The following is a 25,337-nucleotide window of genomic DNA, read 5'->3' on the forward strand; positions in this document are numbered from 1 at the left end:
TGCATTTGAGATACAGAATTTTAATTAGTTGCTATTTATGATCTGAGTGTCTTATTTGTCTCGCAGTGTTACATACTGAGTATTTTTAAAACATATTTGATCAGGCAGTTTTGTTGGCTACTAAGTGAGACATTGTTTACATGCTACACCCTCCGTCACATGTGTTATAGCGCTAACTACAGTAACTATGCCGGAAAGAAGCTGACTTCGAGCAAAAGCGTACGTAAGGTTGCCGTGAGAATGGCAGCATTACTACAACTTAATGGGCTAATATTTTATACATTTATAATATTATAGTTGTTATCGTCTTTTTTTGTTTTCGTCTTGTTTATGGTGTTGTATACCAGTTAGCTAGCGCTATGCTATAGGGAGCTAACTCAGGCTACTTCCATGGATGCTCTATCTATGTAGGAGCTAAATAATAATAACACCCTGTTTAACCCTCCTGTCGTCCTTCCGGGTCAAATTGACCCAATCTGTTTTGACTATTCCTTCTTTCCTCCCTCCTCCTGCCTTCCTCTCTTCTTTCCTCCTTCCTTATTTCCTTCCCTCGCCCCTCCTTTCTTTCTTTCCTTCCTTTCCTCCCTCCTTCCCTTCTTTTCTTTCCTCCTTCCGCTATCTCCTTTCCTTTCTCTCTGCTTTCCTTCCTCCTGATTTCCTCTCCTTTCCTCCTTCCTTCCTTCCTTCTTTCCTCCCTCCTCTATCCTCCTTCCTTCTTTCCTTCCCTCGCCCCTCCTTTCTTTCTTTCCTTCCTTTCCTCCCTCCTTCCCTTCTTTTCTTTCCTCCTTCCGCTATCTCCTTTCCTTTCTCTCTTCTTTCCTTCCTCCTGATTTCCTCTCCTTTCCTCCTTCCTTCCTTCTTTCATCCCTCCCGCCTCCATCCCTTCCTCTATCCTCCTTCCTTCTTCCCTTCCCTCGCCCCCCCTTTCCTTCCTTCCTTTCTGCCCTCTTTCCTTCCTTCCTCCCTCCTTTCTGCCCTCTTTCCTTCCTGCCTCCCTCCTTTTCTCCCTCCTTCCTTCTTTATTTTTTCCTTCCTTTCTTCTCCTCCTCCCCTTTCTTTCCTCCATCCTCCTTCCTTTCTCTCTCCTTTCCATTCTCTCTCCTTTTCCTCCTCTCTTCTTTCCTTACTCCATCCTTCTTTCTTTCCTTCCTTCTTTCCTCCATCCTTTTTTACTTCCCTTTGCGTCCTTCCCTCTTCTTCCTTCCTCGACCCGAGGACAACAGGAGGGTTAACTTCGTCTACAATGGTTGTGGAGGTAGAAAGCTTCTTTGGCGTGTACATGCTGTACTGCACCAATCCTAAATACAAAGGCCGTATTTATATCGGTTTCACTGTGAACCCTGAGCGGAGGATCGGACAGCACAACGCTGGACGGCACAAAGGAGGAGCCAAGAGGACCAGCGGGAGAGGACCATGGTAGGACCTAGGACCAGTGGTGGAAGAAGTATTCAGATCCCTTACTTAAGTAAAAGTACTAATAAAACACTGTGAGATTACTCCACTACAAGTAAAAGTCCTGCATTCAAAACTTACTGAAGTAAAAGTACAGAAGTATCAGCATCAAAATGTACTTAAAGTATCAAAAGTAAAAGTACTCATTATGCAGAATGGACCCACTCAGATTGTTTCATATATTCTAAAAATATATTGTTGGGTTATTATTTTTGATGCATTTATATACGGACCGCTTTAATTTTCTCAAGGTAGGGCTCATTTTAACAACTTAATATACTCTTATGATGTTCAATTTAAAACATGTTAACATGTTAGCAAACATTTCATATTAATTATGTTTTTATTTTAAATCTTGAACTGAAAAGTAACTAAAGCTGTCAGCTAAATATAGTGGAGTAAAAAGTACAATATTTGCCTCAAAATGTAGTGAAGTAGAAGTATAAAGTAACATAAAATGGAATTACTCAAGTAAAGTACAATTATCTCAAAATTGTACTTAAGTACAGTACTTGAGTAAATGTACTTAGTTACATTCCACCACTGGTGGAATTATTAGGATCCCTTACTTAAGTAAAAGTACTAATAAAACACTGTGAAATTACTCCACTACAAGTAAAAGTCCTGCATTCAAAACTTACTGAAGTAAAAGTACAAAAGTATCAGCACCAAAATGTACTTAAAGTATCAAAAGTAAAAGTACTCGTTATGCAGAATGAACCCACTCAGATTGTTTTATATATTCTAAATATATTATTACATTATTTGTAATGTGCCTTTTATGTAACCAGTGTTTTAATTTAGTAAAGACAGGACTCATTGTATCTACTTAAAATACTGTTATGAGGTTTAATTAAAAATATGTCTAATCACTTTAAATTGATCTTATATTTTATGTTATATCTCAACCTGTAAAGTAACTAAAGCTGTCAACTAAATGTAGTGGAGTAAAAAGTACAATATTTACCTCAAAATGTAGTGGAGTAGAAGTATAAAGTTACATAAAATAAAAATACTCAAGTAAAGTATACATGTAAATCTCCATGTACATGAATTCAATTTCTCAAGTGGATTGTTACATTTGTATAAATCAATTATACCTACACTGGTGGTGGCGATCTTATTCGAAATGACTGTGAAAACGCCGGAAAGTGCTCCATTGCAGATGTGTCCGATTTTGGGATACAGTCTCTATAATATTCTGTATATATTCATTGTTTCCTTGTTTTGTTCAGGGAGATGATCTTCATCATACATGGCTTTCCCTCAGATATTGCTGCCCTTCGGGTAAGTTAATGGCTTTTGAAGTGACTGGCCAATATTTTATACCAATTTTAACCCATAAGAACCCAGACCCAGTTATCCTTAAAGGAAAGTTATGGGGGATATACCACCATTTCTGATGTGTTTTCAAAAACACTATCCCTAAATGTAAAAGATCTGTGATGTGACATAAACTTTACATTGGGCGCTTATAGTATTTATGTTTATAATATTTATGTTTATAATATTTCGTATTTTAAAATTAAAAAAAACTAGACACAAATTTGCCTTTTCCTCTGCATCTCCACAACATCTATCAAAATTGTGACATTATTAGTTCTGTTTAACAACAAATGATTTTTTAGATTTGTTTTTAAGTAGCATAATAATAATAAATCGATAATAAATAAACACAAATACCCATGTGTCTTTTTGTTTATCAAAATTGTGACTTTAATTTGTTCAGGAAATATGTTCAAAACAAGTTAAATGCAATACAGGACGCCCTGTTAACGGATTAGAATTGTTAAATGGGTTTAAACTTCGCCTAGTAACAAAAAATAGAAGATTTAACATGTTTGTTACACGGGTGTCACCATGGGTTCTTATGGGTTAATATTAACTGTGACTGGTGATTGTTCCATCCAAAACATTAAGAGTCAGCAATTTTACCTGCAATTTCTTCAGAATTTAGACTTTGAATGAACAGTTACCTTTGTTTCAACTGGAGGAATGAATCACCTCAGACAGAAATCTCTGCTCTGGGTTTAGTATTTTCTGAACCATCTGAATTTAAAGTGTTAGATGTTGCTCCCTGCTCAATTATCAACCTTTTAGCTGCTACAACTTGAACTGCTTCCTTCACACAGGTCTACTAAATGAATCACGGGACATCAGGATTATTAGCTCATTGTTTCATTGTGTCTAAAGTATATATAAATAATCATCAAACACTTAGCACATTGTCTAGTGTGGAAACAGACGCTGGAGTTTTCAGTCTCATCATATCATTACATCATTACATTTTCTGACTCATTTCACAGTAAATCACAAAGAACTGTGACTGTGATGTCTTGTGTGAAAATTCTTCTACTCAAACGCTGCATTTTTGATCATGTTTCTTCAAATGAGGAGGAAACACAACTAGGAATACATAAAGGGAATTCAGAGTTAAACTAATCTCTTAACTTTAAACTCCTGCTTCAAAGTTAATTTATTACATTATCAGGTTTTATTACATTTTCAATGGACTCGAGTGCAGATTTTTATTACATTATCGGGAATTTATTACATTATCAGGTTCTACAGGGCTGAAATGTGTTTCTATGAGGATACCTGGGATGCATGCAATGAAAGTACCTAATTTTTCACATCTGGACACTGACAGACAATGTATTGAAGAGGAAATCTAACGTTTAGATCAGCAGTTCTCAACCTTTTTGAGACGCGACCCCCAATTTAACATGCATGTTGTCCGCGACCCCCGCTCACTGAACACAATCTCACACGCACAGTTCAGATCAAAAAATAAACAAAATGACCAAAAAAAGACACAAATTGACCACAAAATGATCAAAAAAGACACAAAATGACTAAAAGAGACACAAAATGACCCAAAATAGAAACAGAATTACCAAAAAGACACAAAATGACTAAAAAAAGACGCAAAATGACTAAAAAAAGACACAAAATGACCAAAAAAAGGAAACAAAATGACCAAAAAAGACACAAATTGACCACAAAATGATAATGAAAAGACACAAAATGACACAAAAAAGAAACAAAATGACCAAAAAGACACAAATTGACCACAAAATGATCAAAAAAAGACACAAAATGACACAAAAAAGACACAAAATGACCAAAAAAAGAAACAAAATTACCAAAAAGACACAAATTGACCACAAAATGATCAAAAAAAGACACAAAATGACCAAATAACACACATAATGACCAAAAAAAAGACATTAAATGACCAAAAAGACTAAAACACATTAACACAGTGGAGACAGAGCTGACTTCCAAAATGATTTGGCGACCCCCAGAAATCATCTCGCGACCCCAATTGGGGTCCCGACCCCAAGGTTGAGAATAGCTGGTTTAGATAACCGTGTCATGTTTTATTCTTGAATTCACTTCCCGGTAGAAACGAAAAGCCATCAGTTCTAATGTTCCTGTCTGCTTTAATCTATGACTAGTCTAACCGTCACCATTCTGTCTCAGTTTGAGTGGGCGTGGCAGCACCCTCACTCCTCCAGGCGTCTCTCTCACGTCTCGCGGCGCCACAGGAAAGAGTCGAGCCTGCAGTTCCACTGGCGCGTCGTCTCCAATATGCTGCGAGTGGCGCCGTGGCACAGGTTGCCTCTGACGGCCCGCTGGCTCCAACAGGAGTACCGGATGGACTTTGAGCCCAGTCTGCAGCCTCCACTACACATGCCCATCGCTTATGGGACAGTAAGAGCCAAGAAGAAGCAGCAGCAGTCTGCAGGAGAGGAGGGGAAGACGTCCAGGTGTTGTCTCTGTAAAGAGCCGCTCAAGGTAGAGTCTCTTCAGATATCACACATGATATTGTTCTGTTCCATGTAAAGATGTAATAACACTCTTTATTACACTTTTTATTAACCCATTTACGCCGGGAAAGCATTACCACATTTCTACCAATTTCATTTCTATCTGCTACAGAGGCTGAAAAATCTTCTGTTGAATTTCCAGAAAAACTTCAGGTTTTAGGGGGTTCTTTCAAAATCGCCCAGAGGTTTTACAGGCATGTTTTTCCAGGCGCTTTAGGCCTTAATGGGTTAAAGGAGGAGTTCAACTAGGGGTGTGCCATGTCGTATCGTTCACGATAATATCGGTATATTTTTTTTATGGTTAAAAAAAATGCATATCATGATATTGGAAGAATAGAATAGAATAGAATAGCCTTTATTGTCATTGTATATATACACAACAAAATTGGAGTGCAACTCCCATTGGTGCAAAATAAGAAACTCAAAATATATATATACATACATGGAAAAAAAATAAAATAAAATAAAACAAAATAGACTATTTTGGTTTATGATATTGGCAACGTTCCTACTTCTTGATGTAGTGGTTAAAGTTGTTTTAATCACAAAAAGCTACTTACTCTCTGTCGCTAAACACATGCAGCTTTCAAAATAAGAGCACAGTGTGTTAAGAGAATCCACCACAGAATTTACAAGAAGACTGTCAAAATAAGATGCCTTAAATAAAACATACAAGAACCTTTATTCTCCTTTACAAAATGTCATTAAAATATGCCCCCGGAACCCCTAAATGGTTAAAAGACACAAAATAACATATATATATATATATATTTAGAAATATAGTACAATTCAGGTAGCCTATAGGTAGGTAGACCTTCTGTAAACTATAATACTTTGGTTTTTAAAGCAAAACACAATACTTTCAAGTACATTCAGAACATTGGAAACCCTGACTATTAGAAAACATCTCTCTGTTGCTTCAGAGGCCACAACAGTTGATTTACCAACAGCTGGTTTAAAAAAAAATTATTTTTTTTAATTTGTAACAAAATGTCCCATCATCCTTCATGTTCACTGTGGTTTGTTGTTGTCTCAACTCATCAACGCTAGTTGGTGCTCCAGTATAATCGGTCCGCCTGAAACAAATCCAGTGAGAAACGTTCCGCGGTGCAAAAATAAGTGCGATTAAAAGGCGTCAATTTTTTTAGCGCGTTAATTTTTGTGTAATTAATTAATCTTAACCCATAAGAACCCAGACCCAGTAATCTTTAAAGGAACATTATGGGGAATATACAACAGACCAAGTGGACCACATAGAACACTTGTATCATGTTTTAAAAATAAAAAAAATACTAGCCCTAAATGTCAAAGATCTTTGATCTGACATATATGTGACATTGGGCGTTTTTGGAATTTATGTTTATGATATTTTTTATTTTTGAATGAATAAACTAGACACCTTTTCTGCCTACTGTGATATCTGTACAGCACTTTGGTCAACCCCGATTTTTTTTTTATTGCCCTTTGTAAGTCAAGTCAAAACTTTATTTATAAACACAAATTTGCCTTTTTCTTTGCATCTCCACAACATATATAAAAAATGTGACTTTAATAGTGCTGTTAGACTACAAATTCCATTTCAGACTTGTTTTAAGTAACAAAATAATAATAAATCAATAATAAATGAACATAAATAACACTGCCTCATTTGATGGCTTCTCAACAAGCTACTCTAGCTGTAGAACACTGAAAAACACAGTTATGTACTTGAGAAAACATACACGAACATTACTAGAACATTTAAAATGTTTGTGACACCGGTGTCACCGTGGGTTCTTATGGGTTAACGCGTTAAAGTCCCGGCCCTATTAATTACACATTTAATTAACTTTTTTTCAAGTTGAAAAATCCCCATATCTTAACCTTAATAAATGTGCTCCTGTCAGAAGTAAAATAATGTCAGAGTTAGGTTCTGTTCTGTATTCTGGAAAAAGTCAGTCACATGCAATCAGTTAGCTGAAGCCACTAACTGATCTTTGTCTCTTCTTTTCCTCAGGCGTCAGAAAAGCTGAGCTGTTTGGACCCGTCCTGTAGGATGAAGAGTCACGTGGTCTGCCTCGCTAAACGTTTCCTGAGGAAAGACTCGTCCCACCTGCTGCCAGTGGAGGGAGAATGTCCCGTCTGTCAGCGCTCCGTGCTGTGGGGGACCCTCATTTGCCTGAGTGGAGCTATAAGGACCTGATGTTTCAATCCATATGGTACGTCTGAACTCTTGATTTTATTATTTTTTTTACACTGTTTCTCTATACAAGTAGCCTGGGTATGCCTAGACTGCCTTGCGCGCTCAAATTTAATTTCGAACTGCGAAAGGGTCTGGAAACCAGGAAGGATTCTTAGCCCTGTTTTAGGGATCCAATCACAGAGCGGGGAGGGACGGCAAGACGATGACGCGTACTACTCGGCACTTGGAAGCTTGTAGTTTTCCGGATCCAACATGGCTGCTGCAGACGCGAAACTCTCTTTAGCTGTAGATGGTGTTTTAAATAGTTTAGAGTGAAAGTTGAAAGGCGAAAGGTCTCTCGGCGGCTCCGCTGAGATCACCGGCGTTATGGTAGCGGGGCTATTAGCATCGCTAGCGGCTATTAGCGCCGTTAGCGGCTAATAGCTAATAGCCGCTAACGGCTAATAGCCCCGCTACCGCGGACAGCGGAGCCCCCAGAGACCCGCAGCAGCTTGTTTATTGCCCATAAAATCAGTGGATGTGTGTGGCTGAATGACATGAGGGGGAATAAAGCGTGAAAATAAATAATCTTGCAGAAAGCGAGAACTGGAGAAGCAAAGCAGCAGCAACACTCTCTCACAGACACACACACAACAAACATCCATTTCTGTTGTTCTACTACGTCATCTGGTATAACTGATCTGATTGGCTAAGAGCTACCTACAGACGCTTTGATAGACATTCTAAGGGCCCAATAAACGGCTCTGGAGGATCGTAAACCACACCTCCTCTACGGAGAAATACATTGCTCGTTGCCAGACTAGACCTCATTTGAGAATAGTCTGGTGTTAGCCAGGCTACTATACAAGGCCAATATAGCAAAATAGTTTCTTGTACCTGACAAGTTTCGGCTACTGTACTCTGTAGCCTTCATCAGAGGTGTCACGTGATGTTGGTGTGACGTCTACGGTTGAGAAAAGGTAGCGCCAAATAAAACGGCTATGGATAGCAACAAAAATCGGTGGACACATTCTAAATGTAAAATTAAATTAGAGTGGGTCCTGGTTTAGGTTTTGTGTCAGTCCCTGTCTGCAGCAATACATTCTTTGGTTTCCTGCCAGGAGAGTATCTGGTTCTCCAAAATGGGAGACCACCATCTACTACACAGAATACATTGACTGTGGGATACAACCCCACCTCAGAAACACCCAAACTATTCCTTTAACCCATAAGAACCAATGGTGACACCCGTGTAACAAACACTTTAAATCTTCTAGAACAGCGGTTCCCAAACTTTTTTAGCCGTGCACCCCTTCTACGTCCCAACTGGGTTGACGCAGCCCCAATCGCCCACACCTTCAAAAAAAACAAAATGCAATAAGAGTTTTTATAGCCATATTAAAGGTGGATGATGATGACAGGCTCAGATCAGAGGCAGAAAGCAGATCAGTTGGGAAAATGTGATAATATTTGAGCTGCGTTGAACAAAAATTGCAGCAAATTTTAGTGAGCGTGGAGTGAACACAACCCCGTCATCATAAAACAGGTTGGGAAAATGATACAAGAACAAGAAGATAACTTCTTCTACGCTTCATTATAAGATCAAAAACAACCAAAAATAGATGCAAAAATGACCAAAGATGACACAAAATTATCAAAATAGACACAAATCGACCAAAAATACATGTAAAAATTACCAAACAACCAAAAAATAGATGCAAAAATGACCAAAATAGATGCAAAAATGAAATGTAATTGTGTCATTATCAGACCGCCATTACATTTTTCATCTCGCGCACCCCCTAGCAGCAGCTCACGCACCCCCAGGGGTCCACGCACCACACTTTGGGAATCCCTGTTCTATTATCTCCCATATACAGCTTTATGCTTGACATTAACTCATTAAATCCCTAAGAGACGTATACTCCACACCCTGGTGTGGTGGTCATGTGACTGTGACAAGAAGTGACTTCTCCAAAATGTGGCTGTGACTGGAAACAGAAATGTGAAAAATGTTAAAAAGCTTATTTTTTCTTTCTAGGCTAAGTTTCAACCCATTTAACAATTCTAATCCGTTAATGTCCTGTATTGCATTTAAGTTGTTCTGACCATATTTCCTGAACAAATTAAAGTCAGAGATGCAAAAGAAAAAGGTGAATTTGTGTCTCTGTAAGCAGAAAATGTGTCTAGTTTTTTTTCTATTTTAAAATAAGAACTATCATAAACATAAATACCATAAACGCTCAATGTAACATTTATGTCACATCACAGATCTTTGATATTGAGGGGTAGTATTTTTTTTTAAAACATCAGAATTGTGTTCTATGTGGTCCACTTATAGAACGCATCCTTTAAGGATAACTGGGTCTGGGTTCTTATGGGTTAATGCTGAGTATGTCTTCTGTCTGGGACCTAAAACTTAAGATTTAGAAATTCAAAGCAAAGGAAATTTCTTCCACAGTAACCTTCTTTAATAAAAACCATAGCTGAGTATTTATTTTAAGTATTGATGTATTACAAGGGAACAGTATTGGCTTTAATAATTTCTCCTTCGATCTCCCACAGAGCCATTGGGCAGATGAATTGCAGATATTACGGAGTGGAGCCGGAAGAAATGGACTTTTGCTTCCTTCTCCTCAACAGTGATTATGTGTAATGAGGAACTTCACGAAGCTGTGCAGCAGAAATGTTCATGCTCACAGGCCCAATGATTTACTAATTATGTCCTGGTCATGAAATATAATGTATGTTTAATTTATTCAATATTTGTGAAAAAGCTGTTTTTAACGCATTTTGTGACAAATAAAAGAAGCCTGTTTTGAAGTGTATGTGAAACATCATTTTCTGTCACGGTTGTACATTAGTGAACCAGTTATTGTGTCAGTCTACATCACAGTAAATGCACATGTTGTCCTGTTACAGGATCCTGTTACAGGATCTCCTAAACTGAATTCTACTAGTGCAGTGCCCGTAGGAATTCGTAAAATAAAGAAAGAAAAATAACAAGCCAAGCAAAAATTTCTTTAAGCTTTTATTATCTCTAGTTAGTTGCTGTGACAAGGGAAACAATAGCAAAGCATTATATAGGTAGTGATCATCATAAAGAAACCAAAAATCTCAATAAAAACATTTTCAGAAAAGAATTTCATGCGTACCAGTTTGTGATTTGATTAATGTTATCAGTGTTATAACTAGCTTTATCTGTTGTCCCTGTACAGTTGTATTATTTTCCCCTTTGTGATGTTCCTACATGTAAAGCAGGAACACATTCATTCTCTTAGAAAAGTTTGATTCATTAGCAATAAAAAACACCCTTCATCAGCTCACTTCACTCAGAGGTTTTGCTGCTGCAGCCTTGGATTCCACTGGATGCGGTACGACTCTGAGGCTACGTTTACATGATGACGGTCTGAACAGAAGACGCAAAAGTGGCGTCTCGTCTTCACTTTTTATTCCTCGTTTAGACGAGCGTTTTCGGGAGGAAATCTGCTGCATACGGTGACGCAAAAGTGTGTGAAATGCAGCCAGGCGGCATCACTTAAAGCCATAAGAGCATCTTTGGGCATGCAGAAGTTTTCCCGCCACACATTTTCATCAGCTACTCCTTCCACAAAGTTCTCCACCATCACTAGATCTCCCAGGTCTCGTTCACAGCCGTCTGGCTCCTCCCACCAATTGCTGCATCCAGAATGTGATGGAGGTAATTCCAGATCCTTCTCTGTTCACTAATACTATCTGTACATATCCTGTACATTTGGTGGAAAGACTCCTGTAAGTTTATTAGAGCTGCCAGAGCAGCTTGAAGGTCCCACCATGGAAATAATCCCACGTTTGTTTATTTCCTGTACTGGAGCATGTATGTGACGTAAACACATACGTGACGTGAGCAGATCAGATCAGAGTTTTGTGTCTTGTCAGTGTAGACGACACGCTACGGAGGAGAGGATTCAACTTTTCCACTTTGGAAGGTGGTTTCAGATTTTTGCGTTTTTAAGCCCCCAAAACGCCGTCACCGTCTAAACGAAAGGCACTTCCGATAAAATATTTTGTTGTTTTTACCCGCGAGCCTCCTCGTGTAAACGGGGCCTCAAACGGGTCCGTCCACAACGGCTGCGTAACCCCACAGTCCGTCAACACACCGGATCCGTCTGTGATCCGCACTGTTGAGTCCCGAGGACGCACGAAATCTCACGAATTCACGCGTAATCAAGTGGTATAACCGGACTAGAGAACCAGAAAGCATTTAAAGGGTTTTTGAGTCCATTCAGAGGAGTAGAAGAAGATCCACTTGGTCCTGTCCTGTAGATCTGCCTTTTTTGTGGAGATAATTGTATTGTATTGGTATACTTTCATTTATAAGGCAATATTGGGACTGCTGCCTTCGTACATTTGCAGCTTAATTACTGTGAGAAATGCAGGATCTTATTCTCTTCGTTCACAAGATCAATTGTTGCTTTCTGTCCCTTCTGCTCGTACGGAGTTGGGTAAAAGGGCATTTGTTTACTCTGCACCTTATGCTGGAATATGCGCCAGAAAGAATGGAAATTAACTGGATTTGTTTCTTTGAGCACTTTTAAATCCAAACTAAGAGTTATTGAGGCCAATTCTATAACATGCACTTGTTTCTCATGATGTGTTTAAGGTCTGTATGTTATGTAAATATGTAACTGTATTCTGTGTTTGCTGCCTCTTGGCCAGGGCTCCCTTGAAAAAGAGGTTCTTAATCTCAATGGGATATTCCCTGGTTAAATAAAAATAAAAAAATAAAAAAATTGTATGATTTTGGACCTCCAGAATCAACATCTCCTCATCCACGAGTGAAAGCCTCTAACCTGTTGACTTCAGGTCTGTCCAAACAATCCGCCGTGAACCCGAGGTATTTTATTTTGAAAATATACCGGATGTTTTATTTTGTGTCCGTGCACGACTTCCTGCCCCGAACAATCTGTTTTGCCGTTAGGCATTCAGTGGAATTTAGGGGTTACTTGGCCTTTAACGACCAGTAGCTTATAGAGGTTAGTCATAGCACTACATTACGTTTATGGATAACTGATGCTTATAACCTGTTCACAGACTTTTTTCTATTTATGCTACTGTCACATTACATTTTCACAAGTTAAAAAAAGTCCCTTTAATATCTTTCAGTCCATATTTAGGCCCTTTACCTGGCTTTTTAACTAAGTAAAACAGACAATGATTAAAGTTAATATCACAGGATTACATGTAAAAACATAAATCTATTGTAAGAATGATTGTAACATAAAAAGTATGAGGACATCTTAAAGCTACACACAGTGCAGTTGATTAAGCTTGAAAACATGAAAGTGGCATTTTATCCATTAATAAAGTTGCTGTGACAATATGTATGGTTTTACATCCAGCAGATGGAATGTAAAAACAATATTCACTCTGCTTTTAGCTCTTGTTTGGTCTCCACCATCGCCTGAGAGAAATATTTGTCTCTTTAGCTGCTAACGTCTTCATCAGCTAGTTTCTAACTGTGTCTGCTTGCAGGTACAGTACAGTGGCATATAATGAGGTGGACATGAATAACACTTACAGAGAAATACAATTAAACAATGAGCTCAGTTGATTATAAGTCTTTGTGGGTCTGTCGCTATAAAAGACCACTCTCACATTACACACTTGGTGCATTGCTATACAAAACATTGATTAGTGCAGGTTTGAATTTATGTAGCATTTACATTTAGCTGAACATCATCATCCTCTCCTCACTGCTGGACAGGGAGTGATTGTACGGTGATCACCGGCTGAGGAGGACAAAAACAACAAGTTAAGTTAATGCTTGACTATTTACAATTAAAAATTTAGTGTGATAAAACTTTGATCAGAGTCCCAGACCTATTTTGCGTCTTCCGTTATCTTGTGTGGTTGGTAAACACTACTGGTCAAAAGTTTTAGAACACACCAACTTTTTACCAACTTTTAATTGAAAATTATGCAGTTTAATGTCTCAGTGTACTCTGAAATTAATGCACATTTGCAACATTTAAAATTCTTTATTGAGCACGATAGTGTTTTGAAAGTAAAAAAAAGATTCAAAATCACATTTTATGTTGGACTAAAGGACTAAAAAAAGACACAAAATGACAAAAAAAGACACAAAATGACAAAAAAAGACACCAAAAGACACAAAATGACTAAAAAAAGACACAAAATGACCAAAAAAAGACACCAAAAGACAAAAAATGACTAAAAAAAGACACAAAATGACCAAAAAAAGACACAAAATGACTTACAAAGACATGAAAAGAATTCAAAAATGGACAAAATAGCCCAAGACTCCATAGAGTTAAGTTGTTAACCCATTTCTTGTTCCCTGAAAAAGGCCTACTTGTATAATTCTGAAATGTACATTATTTTCCAGTTTTGGTTAAGCTTACCTTTTTTTATTTACCTCTGGCAGTTCACCACTTACCTTTGTACCCTTTCAAGCTGTTCATTTGACTTGAACTGCTTGAATTTCAATAAAAAACTGGAAAAATTGGGGTGTTCTAAAACTTTTGACCGGTAGTGTATATTTATGCAATAGTAGTAAACCCTTTTTGTCCAGAAGAGCTCCGTGATAGAACCAGATGTGGTTGCAAGATTTGTGACAAAACTACTAAATCTTTCCAGCTGTATTGCTACAGTCAGTGTCTGCATTAACTCACCATTTTAGGAGCTGGCGAGCAGCAGTTGACCACCTTGCAGCAGTAAGCAGCCAGAGTGACAGAGATGGCCAACAGAGCCGCCTGAATCACCACACCCTCAGCAAAAAAGTGTGTCTGGATGCTCTGTATCAGGGGGAAGATTTGCAGAAATTACAGCACCAAAGTTTGGACACACTCATTCAGGGTTTTCTTTTTTAATTTGTATTATATTTTCTACATTCTACAAATGATGAAATAATGATGAAATAAAGATGTGTAATTCTATGTTAGTTTTCAAGAAGACTTTAAAATCTAAAATGATCAAGGGTTACAATGAAATTTGATTGAATTAGATTTTTCAGTTTAAGGTATCATGTGTTTTGTAACAATGTGAATTACTCAGTTAATGTAATGTAATGCATGTAGATGGTACAGGAGAGGCAAAAATAAGCCTTTAGTGGGGCTTCAGCCTAGTCCTTTTTCGGTTGCTGTCTGATGGATTCTTTTGTAAAAACATGATTTTATTTTGTTGTCTTTTTTTGTTGTTTTTTGTAACCGAAATAAAGCATTCATTCATTCATTGTAGATTAATATTAAAGGCATGAAAACTATGTTGGAACACGTATGCAATTATTTAGTAAACAAAAAAGTGTTTAACAAACCAGAATATGTTTTAGATTTTAGATTCTTCTAAAGTAGCCACCTTTGGCTTTGATGGTCTCAAACATCTATCTATAAAAGCAAGAAGCGTCTGTGTGTGTGTGTGTGTGTGTGTGTGTCTTTGTGTGTGTGTGTGTGTGTGTGTGTGTGTGTGTGTCTAGGGCATATCTCGCTGACCGTTAGTCAGACTGACCTAAGATTGTGTATGTGGCACGAAGGTGTGCATCCTTGATTTTGAAGATTTTTGAATTCATTTTTCAAAATATCATTATTTAGGTAGGACGTGTTGCAGCATTGCACTGTTTCTGATTGGACGCCTTTTAGGGGAGCTCCGCCCCTTTTAGTGGAGCTCCGCCCCATTGTGTGATAGGCCTACACCTGGTCAGTAACACAATTCACTCTGGATTTCCATGCATTTTTTTTACATACCAACCCAGTTTAGCATTTACACAAACAAGGTTTTAAGCTAATTTTAAACTCTTCTCATGAACAACTTACCTCAGCAAACAAACTCAGCAAATGAAATTATACAATGATGAGATCATATTTTAAGTAAAGGACTGGCGATTAAATATTTCACAGGCTGATGTTGGGTTTGCAGCATGTTAGCTTTTCCATCTCATTTTCATTTTGTTTACCTGCAATGATTTTATAACTACTGCAGGGGGCACTATTGAGTGACCAACACAGTGTCAATACAGTTCCTACACAGTTTGTGTAGTGTGTCAATACACTCCTTGAGGTATCATCATCCCATCACTACCACTAGGTAACTCAGCAAATCAACACCCTGAAACTAAAAGTGGCCTATTTCGCACTCGACAGACAAAAATGTCTGATATACACTGTGTTATAACCCATCACTACTCTTCTTTCATTATTTCATATCAAACTCTGAAACATCAAAGTATTGTTATTAAAAACCATACCGTTATAGCTCACCTCAATTTTCTGGCACATTTCGTAATATTCTGTGACGTTGGGGGGGTCGTAGTAATGCCAGCAGAAATAGGGTCCATCACCTATTCTTATCAGAGTCGAGATCATGTTGTAGATGGAGGCACCACAGGCAAAGATCTGCATCCCCAAACAGGCCCTCAGCTGAAAACAGTAGATATAACTTTTAGTGCATTATTTTTTCTCAAAGATTGTCACACCGTGGTGAGGTCTTGGGTTTTTTATGTTTTGGTCTCGTCACTGCTTTTATTTTGAAAAGTAACTCTCCTCTCGTTTCAGGTCACCTGCCCCTCCCTGTGTGTGTCACCTGCCTGAGCGTCTCCCCTAATTACCAATTGTGTTCACCTGGTGCTCCCTCCCTCATGTGTTAAATAGTCTGTGTCTCTCTTGTCCTGTGCCAGTGTGTCGTTTTTCGTCTCGCCAGCATTTCCACAGTTCTTGTCATCGCCACAGTCATCTGCCTTGCTTCGTTTTCGAGTTTGTTCTCCTCGTAAGAGTGATTTTCTTTTGTACATTTTCACAGCTTAGCTGCTCCCTTAGTTTGTTAGTTTTGTTTTTGCTTTTGTTTTTCCTCCTTAAGAGTGATTTTGTGTTATTTAGTTTTTCGTTCCTCCATTTTACGGAGTGATTTTTAGTTTAGTCTTTTTCCCTGTTTAGGTTTTTCCTCCCTTTTGGAGCGCCTTTTGTTTATTAGTATTTTTGTTTGTCCCTTTTTCCCCTTTCCCTTGTCTAGTTATTTGTTCATTACCCCATAGGATTGTTTGCCCTGAGTTTCAGGATAGTCAGGAGTTTTGTGTTTTTCCCTCTTTGTAGGGATTATTATTGTTAGGTCCTTTAGACTGTTAATGTTCATAGCCTTTTTGTTTCCTCTGTTCGGGGAGTTCCTCTTGCTGACTAAGTATCTAAATAAAGTGCTTTTGACATACTCAGATATATCTCTGCGTCTGAGTCCTGCTTCGAGCCCGGCCTGACAAAGATCCAGTGTGTAGGATTCAGTTGAATCTAGCGATGAGACTGCAGATTACAATCATTGATTATAAACAACCCAATACCCCTCGGCTCCAGTAGTGCACTCAGACTGTTTGAAGGGCAGGAGTGAACAAATAAAAAGGCACAATCTGCACAACATGGAGCCCCACCAACGCACAAAAAGCTATGATGCATCATGTAGGATGAAATAGTCCTCATCCTTGATTACGATTAGCATTAAGTTGAAGGAGATCCAGATCAAAGTAATTAATGACATGGTACCAAGGTTATTATAGTTAACGAAAACTAACGAAATAACGAAAACTAGAATTGAAAAAACATTTTCGTTAACTAAAATAAAAATAAAAACGAGTTTTTAAAAAATGATAACTAACTAAAACTGTATTTTGTGGTTACAAAACTAACTAAAATTATAGTGAAAATGTCCTTAGTTTTCGTTTTTGTCAACTTTTTTCATTCATAATTCAGTGTTTCTTTTGGAACATGCAACACATGGTAAATATGTTTACTGAGACTGGGATGTTTACACTAGAACCAAAATACAAAACACCCAGAACTGTAAGAGTTAATAACCTTATTGGGGCTGAGATGGATAAACCAAAGGAAATAAAGGAAACATTTATTATGACCTCTTTGAATCATGCACCCAACATATAGCCCATTACAAAAAAACTAAAACTAACACTAAAACTAATAAAAACTAAACTAAAACTAGAAAACTCACTCTAAAAACTAACTAAAACTAACTGAATTTGAAAACAAAAATTCACAACGAAATTAAAACTAAAACTAATGAAAAATCCCAAACTATTATAACCTTGCATGGTACTGAACTAAACCTAACCATGTAAAACTTTATTTTTTCCTGTCAATAAAAACACATACAGAAACAAACAAAAACACAAGGGGGGTAAATACTACTTTGTCACATAGAGATGCCATTTTGTCCATCTTACAACATATAGCTCTGTTTTGATTCTAAGACTGTGGGTCATTTGTTCCATTGATCAAATTTCTTTTACAATGTCCAGCCAGTGGTTCAGTTCTCAGCCAACTTCTTGTAATGGCTTTCTTAGCTGCAGGTGATAGGATCTTGAACAGGTCTATGTCTTCTTTACCTATTACAATTTGTACATTTTTAAGTAAAATGCATCAATTTTGTGCATTTTGAGAGGTAAATGTGAGCAAACACCTCACATTCACCATAACGACGCGAAAAGTAAAGCAACGCCTCTTGTGCATTCCCCGTTCGTCGGCTACCAAAGACAGGAACGTCGCACCTCATTAGCTAACCACAACATGTTTGTTCAGTTTGCCATATTCCGGCTCTAGAGGGAACATCATCATAATTTATTGTTTTATTCATTCATTCACCTTTATTTAACCAGGCAGGTCATTAAGAGCAAATTCTTATTTACAATGGCGGCCTGACAAGCGACAAGGGCCACTTGAGGGAAGGGGAGGTGGGCTAGGGAGTAAAACACAGTAAAGATTGTCTGTTTGCCAAATATAAAATACTGTTCACTCTTTCAAGATGTGATATATTGTCTTATAAGTTATTGTTTGTGTGTAAGGCTACTTGTTATTCTTCAAATGTATTTTGTTCATTTTGTTTGAAGGGGCACTATTTTTTTTTCATGTGTAAAGGGCAGCCGATAAGGCACTTTCTCTTGTTTTCACCATCTAGAGGGCACTTTAGTGCGCTTTTTCAACCATGGAGGCATGAGGTTAAAAGATAACACACACACACAAACACACAGTCCACTCTCACACAGTGAGCGTATGTGAGTGTATCAGCTGTGTACCAAGGTTATAATTGTTTTGGATTTTTCATTAGTTTTAGTTTTAATTTCGTTCTGAATTTTTGTTTTCAAATTCAGTTAGTTTTAATTCGTTTTTAGAGTGAGTTTGCTAGTTTTAGTTTAGTTTTTATTTTTTGAAAAGGCATAGTTTTAGTTTAGTATAATTTACGCGTGCAGATGTGTTATCGCTCGCGCGACTTTTGACTCAAATATGATTTTAGTTAATTAAGGGTGAGAATTACAATTTGCGGGTGCTTTGAGAATTACACTGTGTGTTATTGCCTTATTTGCACGTGTTTAGCGGCTGCAAACGCCTCGCCCCATCTAGCTTCTCTCTACTGTTCCTTTAAGAAATTATGTTCTTTGCCACCGTTGGCTGCAAGTTAAATGGCTGCATCTGGCCACACATGGAAAAGTCTCACAGGGTCAGTGGACTTGTGCAACAACCGGTCCGTTCAGACCTACCCAGTTAGTCATCCGCCTCATAGAGGAAGTGACTGAGAGCAGTTGTTTTTTGTGACAGGGAGTCTTAATTTCTCATGACAAGACAGTTTTATGTTTTCTGAAAGTTTCTAAAGACAGTCAGCCTGGATCTGTATGTGGTAGCTGTCTAATGAGTATAGAAATGGTAACTCACCGTTGGCAGATGGAGGTTCTTTGCAGCTATAGCCAAACTCCCAGCTATTATGACCTGCGAAAGACAAATCACACAACCAAAGGTTTCAGCAGTTAACAGCACATTCTTGATAAGCTGAAAAGTGCTGCTGTGGGTTAATGGTCATTTCAGCAGGAAAACATATATATGGATAAATAAAATGGCCTGAGTAGAATAACAACCCCCGTTCCAAGAAAGTCAGGATGTTGTCTAAAACATAAATAAAACATAATGTGATCATTTGCTAATCCGGTTAGATACATATTCAATTCAAAACTGTAAATCACAAAATATTTTCAGTTTCGACTGTGATCTGTGATCACATACGCGACAGATTAAACACGAGAGACGCAACTGTGGCTGCCGCTGCTAACTGTGCACAACTTCAGCAGCTGATCATAAACAAAGCTGCATGGCAAATTATGCACAACGTCTCCGCTGATCATAAACATATGAGAAACAAACAATGAACACCTCATACACACTGTCCTGCTACAGAGCTAACTGTTAGCCTATTAGCAATTTGCAGACTGGACGCTAAGGGGTTAACATCCCCTCTGGCTCTGCAGCTGGGAGAGACTGCTGCAGGAGGACTGTGCCGATTTACTCTTCTTAACGAGCCACCGGCCCCCGCGGCTCGCGGTTTTAAGAGATCTTAAAGTGCTGTTTTAAATAGGGGTGGGCAATATGGCCCTAAAAGAATATCACGATATTTCAGGCTATTTTTGTGATAACGATATTCTTGACGATATTACCAAATACTTAAAAAGATATAGAAAATATGATTTTTTTTTTAAGTCTGTATAAATAATTAAAAATCTAAAATGTAGTTTGAAGTGCAAATCTCAACAGTTGCCAAACACAAAAAATTTACTCTTGATTCTTGAGTATGAGCAAATAATAAAAATAACTATTTAGGGGTTCTGGGGGGCATATTTTAATGACATTTTGTAAAGGAGAATAAAGCTTCTTGTATGTTTTATTTAAGGCATCTTATTTTGACAGTCTTCTTGTAAATTCTGTGGTGGATTCTCTTAAAACACTGTGCTCTTATTTTGAAAGCTGCATGTGTTTAGCTACAGGGAGTAAGTAGCTTTTTGTGATTAAAACAACTTTAACCACTACATCAAGAAGTAGGAACGTTGCCAATATCATGATATGCATTTTTTTGAACCATAAAAAAAATACACCGATATTATCATGAACGATACGATATGGCACACCCCTAGTTTTAAAAGAAATATTTTACAGAATTGCAAAAAGTGCAAAACAGAAAATGTGTTTGTATTTTTGGTTCCTTTGTTTTAGACATGGTTACACACCTGAACAATCACCTGATATAATGAGAGCTACTAAAGCAAAAAGTACCTCGGCATAACAGTTACTCATATATATTTTCAGGCACTGTTGGTCTAAGGCAGGCATGTCAAACTCTGGCCCGCGGGCCAAATTTGGCCCGCAGTGTAATTTTATTTGGCCCGCGAGCCAATATCAAATTACTATATTATTATTGTACTATAAAAGCTGACCCGCCGGTATTATATGGCGCATTTACCGCTAATACTAGATTTATTATTGTTATTTTATTTTTAAATGTATTAACCTGTTGAAAAACTTTATTTTGATATTTAAATCAGAAGGATGCAAATAGAAAAGAGGCATACAATTTTTATTTAATTTTTATTTAATAAATTAATGACATTGATGTGTTTTTTATATGAAATTTGATTTTGCATGTCTGCACTATTTAGTTATATATTGTATGTTTATAAGCGTTGCTGGTTCCATATTTAATGTTAAAGCAAAACATGTTTGGTATATATTAAAAGGTTTATTTGTTCAATGTTGGCCCGCGATTTTATTCAAGTTTTAAATTTTGGCCCATTGTGTATTTGAGTTTGACACCCCTGGTCTAAGGCATAATATTTGATAAATCCATGTGCTTACCAGTGCAGATGAAATGAAGAAAGCAATGTCGGCGGCCATGCGGCCCAGGTCATTGGCCAAAAACACGCCCCCGCAAATGACCTGAAACAGACTCAGGCCAATCTGAGTGATCTGGGACAGCAGAGAGAAAACAACATGACTTAGATATACAAAAGTCATGAATGTGTATTTTTAAACACAGTGACACAGACACACAGTGTACCCCCAGAGCTTTGGGTTCAGCCTCCAGGTACTTCTGTTTCCTGTTGGCGTTTCTCTGGAAGCTGAGCGCCACCAGAGGGCTCTGAGCTGGGCTGATGCCTTCCTCCACAGCTGCTGATTCTTCTGAAACAACACATCTGGTCTTACTTTCATGCAGTGTTGGGGAAGCTACCTTGAAAGCAGAGCTTTGCAAGCTACAAATGACTTAACACTACAACAAGTTGGATGACAGTAAAGCTACCAGAGGGAGAAATCTAGTTTTGTCAACTGAAGCCACTTAGAAGAAGTAGTTCAATGTACTTAGTAAAAAAATGTACATATACCTTGAAGCTCATTCTGCCTAATAACTGTCAGTACACAAGTTCAGAACATTTTTGAGCTTATCAGTAGAAAAAAAGAAAAAGAAATGTGACACATCATACTTGACTTCAGATGCTGATTTGGATTTTATATTGATATTTCTTTTCTTAACCTAAAGCTAGCCATTTGGAGGTAGTATTCACAATCTTTAGCCCTTGTGTCTTTTTCCATCTATAAAATATCCATCTATAAAAGCAAGAAGCGTCAGTATGTGTGTGTGTGTGTGTGTGTGTGTGTGTGTGTGTGTGTGTCTGTCTAGGGCATATCTCTTGACCGTTAGTCAGACTGACTGAAGATTTTTGAATTCATTTTTCAAAATATCATTATTTACGTAGGACGTGTTGCAGCATTGCACTGTTTCCGATCGGACGCCTTTTAGTGGAGCTCCGCCTCCTTTTAGTGAAGCTCCGCCCCATTGTGTGATAGGCCTACACCTGGTCAGTAACACAATTCACTCTGGATTTCCACCCTGACTCATCTCATCTGGAAGTCTATTTAGCCTGCCTATCTTTAGGAGTTTTAAAGTGCGCTACAAGGTTCGATTATCCAATAATATTCAAATAGTTTCCAGCGAATATCAATGTTCAATGTGTATGTGCTGGATGATGTGTGTACCTCATAAAAAGTGTTTTATGGAGTTGCAGACGTTGTTGTAGCGTGATTAGCATGCTAAGAGAAAATTTAGCTTTATTCACTTCTTATGTTGCATTGCAATGTAATTCAGGGATGACATTCATGTTGCTTGGCGCAGTAGTTCTCAACCTTTTTGAGACGCGACCCCCAATTTAACATGCATGTTGTCCGCGACCCCCCGCTCACTGAACAGAATCTCACACGCACAGTTCAGATCACCCAAAAAAGACACAAAATGACCAAAAAAAGGAAACAAAATGACCAAAAAAAGGAAACAAAATGACCAAAAAAAGACACAAATTGACCAAAAAAGACAAAATGACCCCAAGAAGAAACAAAATTCCCAAAAAAAGACACAAATTGACCACAAAATCATCAAAAAAAGACACAGAATGACCAAAAAAACCCACAAAATGACCAAAAAATGACATAAAGTGACCAAAAAGACTAAAACACATTAACACATGAACACTTTAACACAGTGGAGACAGAGCTGACTTCCAAAATGATTTGGAGACCCCCAAAAATCATCTCGCGACCCCAAGGTTGAGAACAGCTGGCTTAGCGTAATGTCCAGAATCATTTGATAGGAGATACTTACATGCAATGTACTATACGAATACATACTTCCTACTGGCACTGCACTAGTCTTAAAAATTCAAAATTAAGTAATCAGTGGTTGAGTGTTGAGTGAGTTGAGTGTGTGTGTGTGTGTGTGTGTGTGTGTGTGTGTGTCTGTCCAAGTCTCACTTCTGCTTCAGCCCCCCGATGAGAGTGCCAAACAATGGCATGCAACATTGGAGGTTAGATTCTTGCAGTCTCAGAGTGAATTCACTCTCTGCTAGCATAGCTCACAAGTAAAAATGTAGGTTTTGCCATTGGAGCTAGTCAGTGTCATTTATATTTGTGTATTTAACATGACCAAAATGTTCAAATAAACTTTCGTGAACTGGAACAGTTAAATTGCTTGTTTGCCATGTTTTCGTCTCAGAACTTTGACCCTTCCACCATCACTACACAAATATAAATGCAGTTAAACCACCAGCAAGCTATCGCTACTCCCCAACACTGCTAAAATACTACTTAAATACTGACATTTAGCAGGAACAGCACAAAGACTTACGTGCAGCACAGTCTTAGAATCTAGGCTAACTTTTAACTACTTTTTATATTACATTTTTCTGATATTTTAGAGATACATGGGTCTCACAGGACAGCCACGCTAAAAAAACATAGAATAAAATATGATTCATCCTTTGGATTAACAGCAGTGAAATGCAATATATACATGAATAGCTACAGCAGTAATAAATAAAAAAAAATACCAAAACATCAAATATCACACTGTTAAAATAATCACCTAAGCCATTTTTTGTCAAAATTGTTTTTTTTTTACTAAATCATCTCCTCATAGCCTCCTATGGTAAAATCACCTCCATCCTCAGTTGATCAGATCATGTGATTTTACCCCTTTAAGATAATGGCCTATGTCAAGTGTGTGACTTAACCTGATTTATTATGCCTAAGTCAAAATAAAATGTGACTTAGGCAATTTTTTGAACATGCCTTTGTGACTTAAGCAAGATATGGTAACACTTTATTTTGAAGGTGTCTACATAAGAGTGACATGAGCGTGTCATAAACGTGACATGGGATGTGTCATGAACATTAATGACACTTTGAAGTAACATTAATGCTCATGATACTTGTCATGTCATGTTTCTGACAGGCTTGTGTGACTCTTATTTAGACACCTTCAAAATAAAGTGTTACCATATCTTGCTTAAGTCACAAAGGCATGTTCAAAAAATTGCCTAAGTCATTTATTTCTCTTAAGTTACATACTTTACACACAGTGTTATTACTATGCCAATAGTAAAACGATCAATAAATGTCATATGTTACACTTTTGGTGAAGTTTTTTGTGTTTCCTGCAAAACTTGAAGAAATGAGTTAGGGGATTATTTTAACAGGGTGATGATATGATGGAATAGAATATGATTCATCCTATGGATTAAAAAAAAACTGCAGTTAAATGCAATATACACATGAATAGCTACAGCAGTAAAAATAAATAAATAAATAAATAAATCCCAAAACAAATATAGTAGTGATAGTAAAAACTGCACATTCTCCACTTAATTTGCACTAAGTTGTATATAGTATATTATTATTATTTTGTATATTGTTAAATGTCTTTTCTTAGATTGTTTTTTATCTTATCTTAATATTGTGTGATTTTCTGCGGCTGTAACAAAGAAATTTCCCCGCTGTGGGATAAATAAAGTCAAATCTATCTAATCTAATCTAAAACCCTGATGGTAAACAGCCTACTTTTATTTTTTAAGTACATTCTGATGATAATACTGACAAACCTTTACCAAAGTTAGGTTTTTGAATGCAAGGCTGATACTTGCATGCAGTATTTTCAGTGTGTTTTACTTCAGTAACGAAACTGAGTACTTCCCTCTAGCACTGCTGCAGCGAAAGTCCGTTATTTAAGCAGTCTAAATCAACATCTGGATTTCATCAACGTAAACAACACACATCTTAGTGTGCCTCTTTCCTCGCTGTTAGCTCAATGCTATGCTACAATGTATAAATAAGATTAGTTTTACCTTCCATGGTCGCAAAATCCGCGATAAACTCCTTCTTCCTTTTTCTTTTAGATGTGTTTTGTAGCGCTCCGAGGCAGCAGGTCTGATCGGAAGTTTTGCAACAGAACTGTGGATTTTGGGGTGTTCTAGTCCCGCCCCCTCTGCTGTCACTCAGCGTTCTAGTCCCGCCCCCTCTGCTGTCACTCACCGCAACATGACTCCTGCGGCTCGTTTCCTCTCACACACCACATAGATAGATATATAAACACTAGATGGCTCACGCGCTGTTAGCCAATGGAGACCGACGTCCTCGCGTGGCGGCCATCTTGCCACAGGCAGCTGGCCCACTCCTAACATCATAGTAGCTATTCTCAACCTTGGGGTCGGGAACCCAATTGGGGTCGCGAGATGATTTCTGGGGGTCTCCAAATCATTT

General features: G+C 37.8%; 2 protein-coding genes across 3 annotated transcripts; one reads left to right on the top strand and one right to left on the bottom strand.

Annotated features, from left to right (window-relative positions):
* The first annotated feature begins 1,044 nt into the window (after positions 1 to 1,044).
* slx1b (SLX1 homolog B, structure-specific endonuclease subunit) lies at positions 1,045 to 10,274 on the top strand. Its single transcript, XM_059355373.1, has 5 exons — positions 1,045 to 1,416; positions 2,688 to 2,739; positions 4,939 to 5,253; positions 7,282 to 7,483; positions 10,012 to 10,274. The coding sequence occupies exons 1-4, from the start codon at positions 1,244 to 1,246 to the stop codon at positions 7,465 to 7,467; spliced, it is 726 nt and encodes a 241-aa protein (XP_059211356.1). The 5' UTR covers positions 1,045 to 1,243; the 3' UTR covers positions 7,468 to 7,483; positions 10,012 to 10,274.
* A 1,944-nt stretch (positions 10,275 to 12,218) lies between these two features.
* LOC131990000 (uncharacterized) lies at positions 12,219 to 25,051 on the bottom strand. Of its 2 annotated transcripts, none has more exons than XM_059355385.1 (7): positions 24,923 to 25,051; positions 21,313 to 21,434; positions 21,111 to 21,221; positions 19,146 to 19,199; positions 15,702 to 15,860; positions 14,121 to 14,243; positions 12,219 to 13,217 (listed from the first exon to the last, which is right to left on the bottom strand). In XM_059355385.1, the coding sequence occupies exons 1-7, from the start codon at positions 24,927 to 24,929 to the stop codon at positions 13,179 to 13,181; spliced, it is 615 nt and encodes a 204-aa protein (XP_059211368.1). In that variant the 5' UTR covers positions 24,930 to 25,051; the 3' UTR covers positions 12,219 to 13,178. The 2 variants fall into 2 exon arrangements, with proteins under 2 accessions (XP_059211368.1, XP_059211369.1); XM_059355386.1 differs by having other exon boundaries at positions 21,313 to 21,431; positions 24,923 to 25,044.
* Positions 25,052 to 25,337: the final 286 nt, after the last annotated feature.

The sequence above is a fragment of the Centropristis striata genome, chromosome 17 (genome assembly GCF_030273125.1).
Source record: "Centropristis striata isolate RG_2023a ecotype Rhode Island chromosome 17, C.striata_1.0, whole genome shotgun sequence".
Classification (NCBI taxonomy): domain Eukaryota; kingdom Metazoa; phylum Chordata; class Actinopteri; order Perciformes; family Serranidae; genus Centropristis; species Centropristis striata.

Coding starts and splice junctions, on each gene's coding strand:
- LOC131990000 (XM_059355385.1), bottom strand. Junction 21,222..21,312: donor CTGAACCCAAAGCTCTGGGG/GTACACTGTGTG, acceptor CTGCTGTCCCAG/ATCACTCAGATTGGCCTGAG. Junction 15,861..19,145: donor AGAACCTCCATCTGCCAACG/GTGAGTTACCAT, acceptor TACTGTTTTCAG/CTGAGGGCCTGTTTGGGGAT.
- slx1b (XM_059355373.1), top strand. CDS start 1,244: ATGGTTGTGGAGGTAGAAAGCTTCTTTGGCGTGTACATGCTGTACTGC. Junction 2,740..4,938: donor CAGATATTGCTGCCCTTCGG/GTAAGTTAATGG, acceptor ATTCTGTCTCAG/TTTGAGTGGGCGTGGCAGCA. Junction 5,254..7,281: donor TCTGTAAAGAGCCGCTCAAG/GTAGAGTCTCTT, acceptor TCTTTTCCTCAG/GCGTCAGAAAAGCTGAGCTG.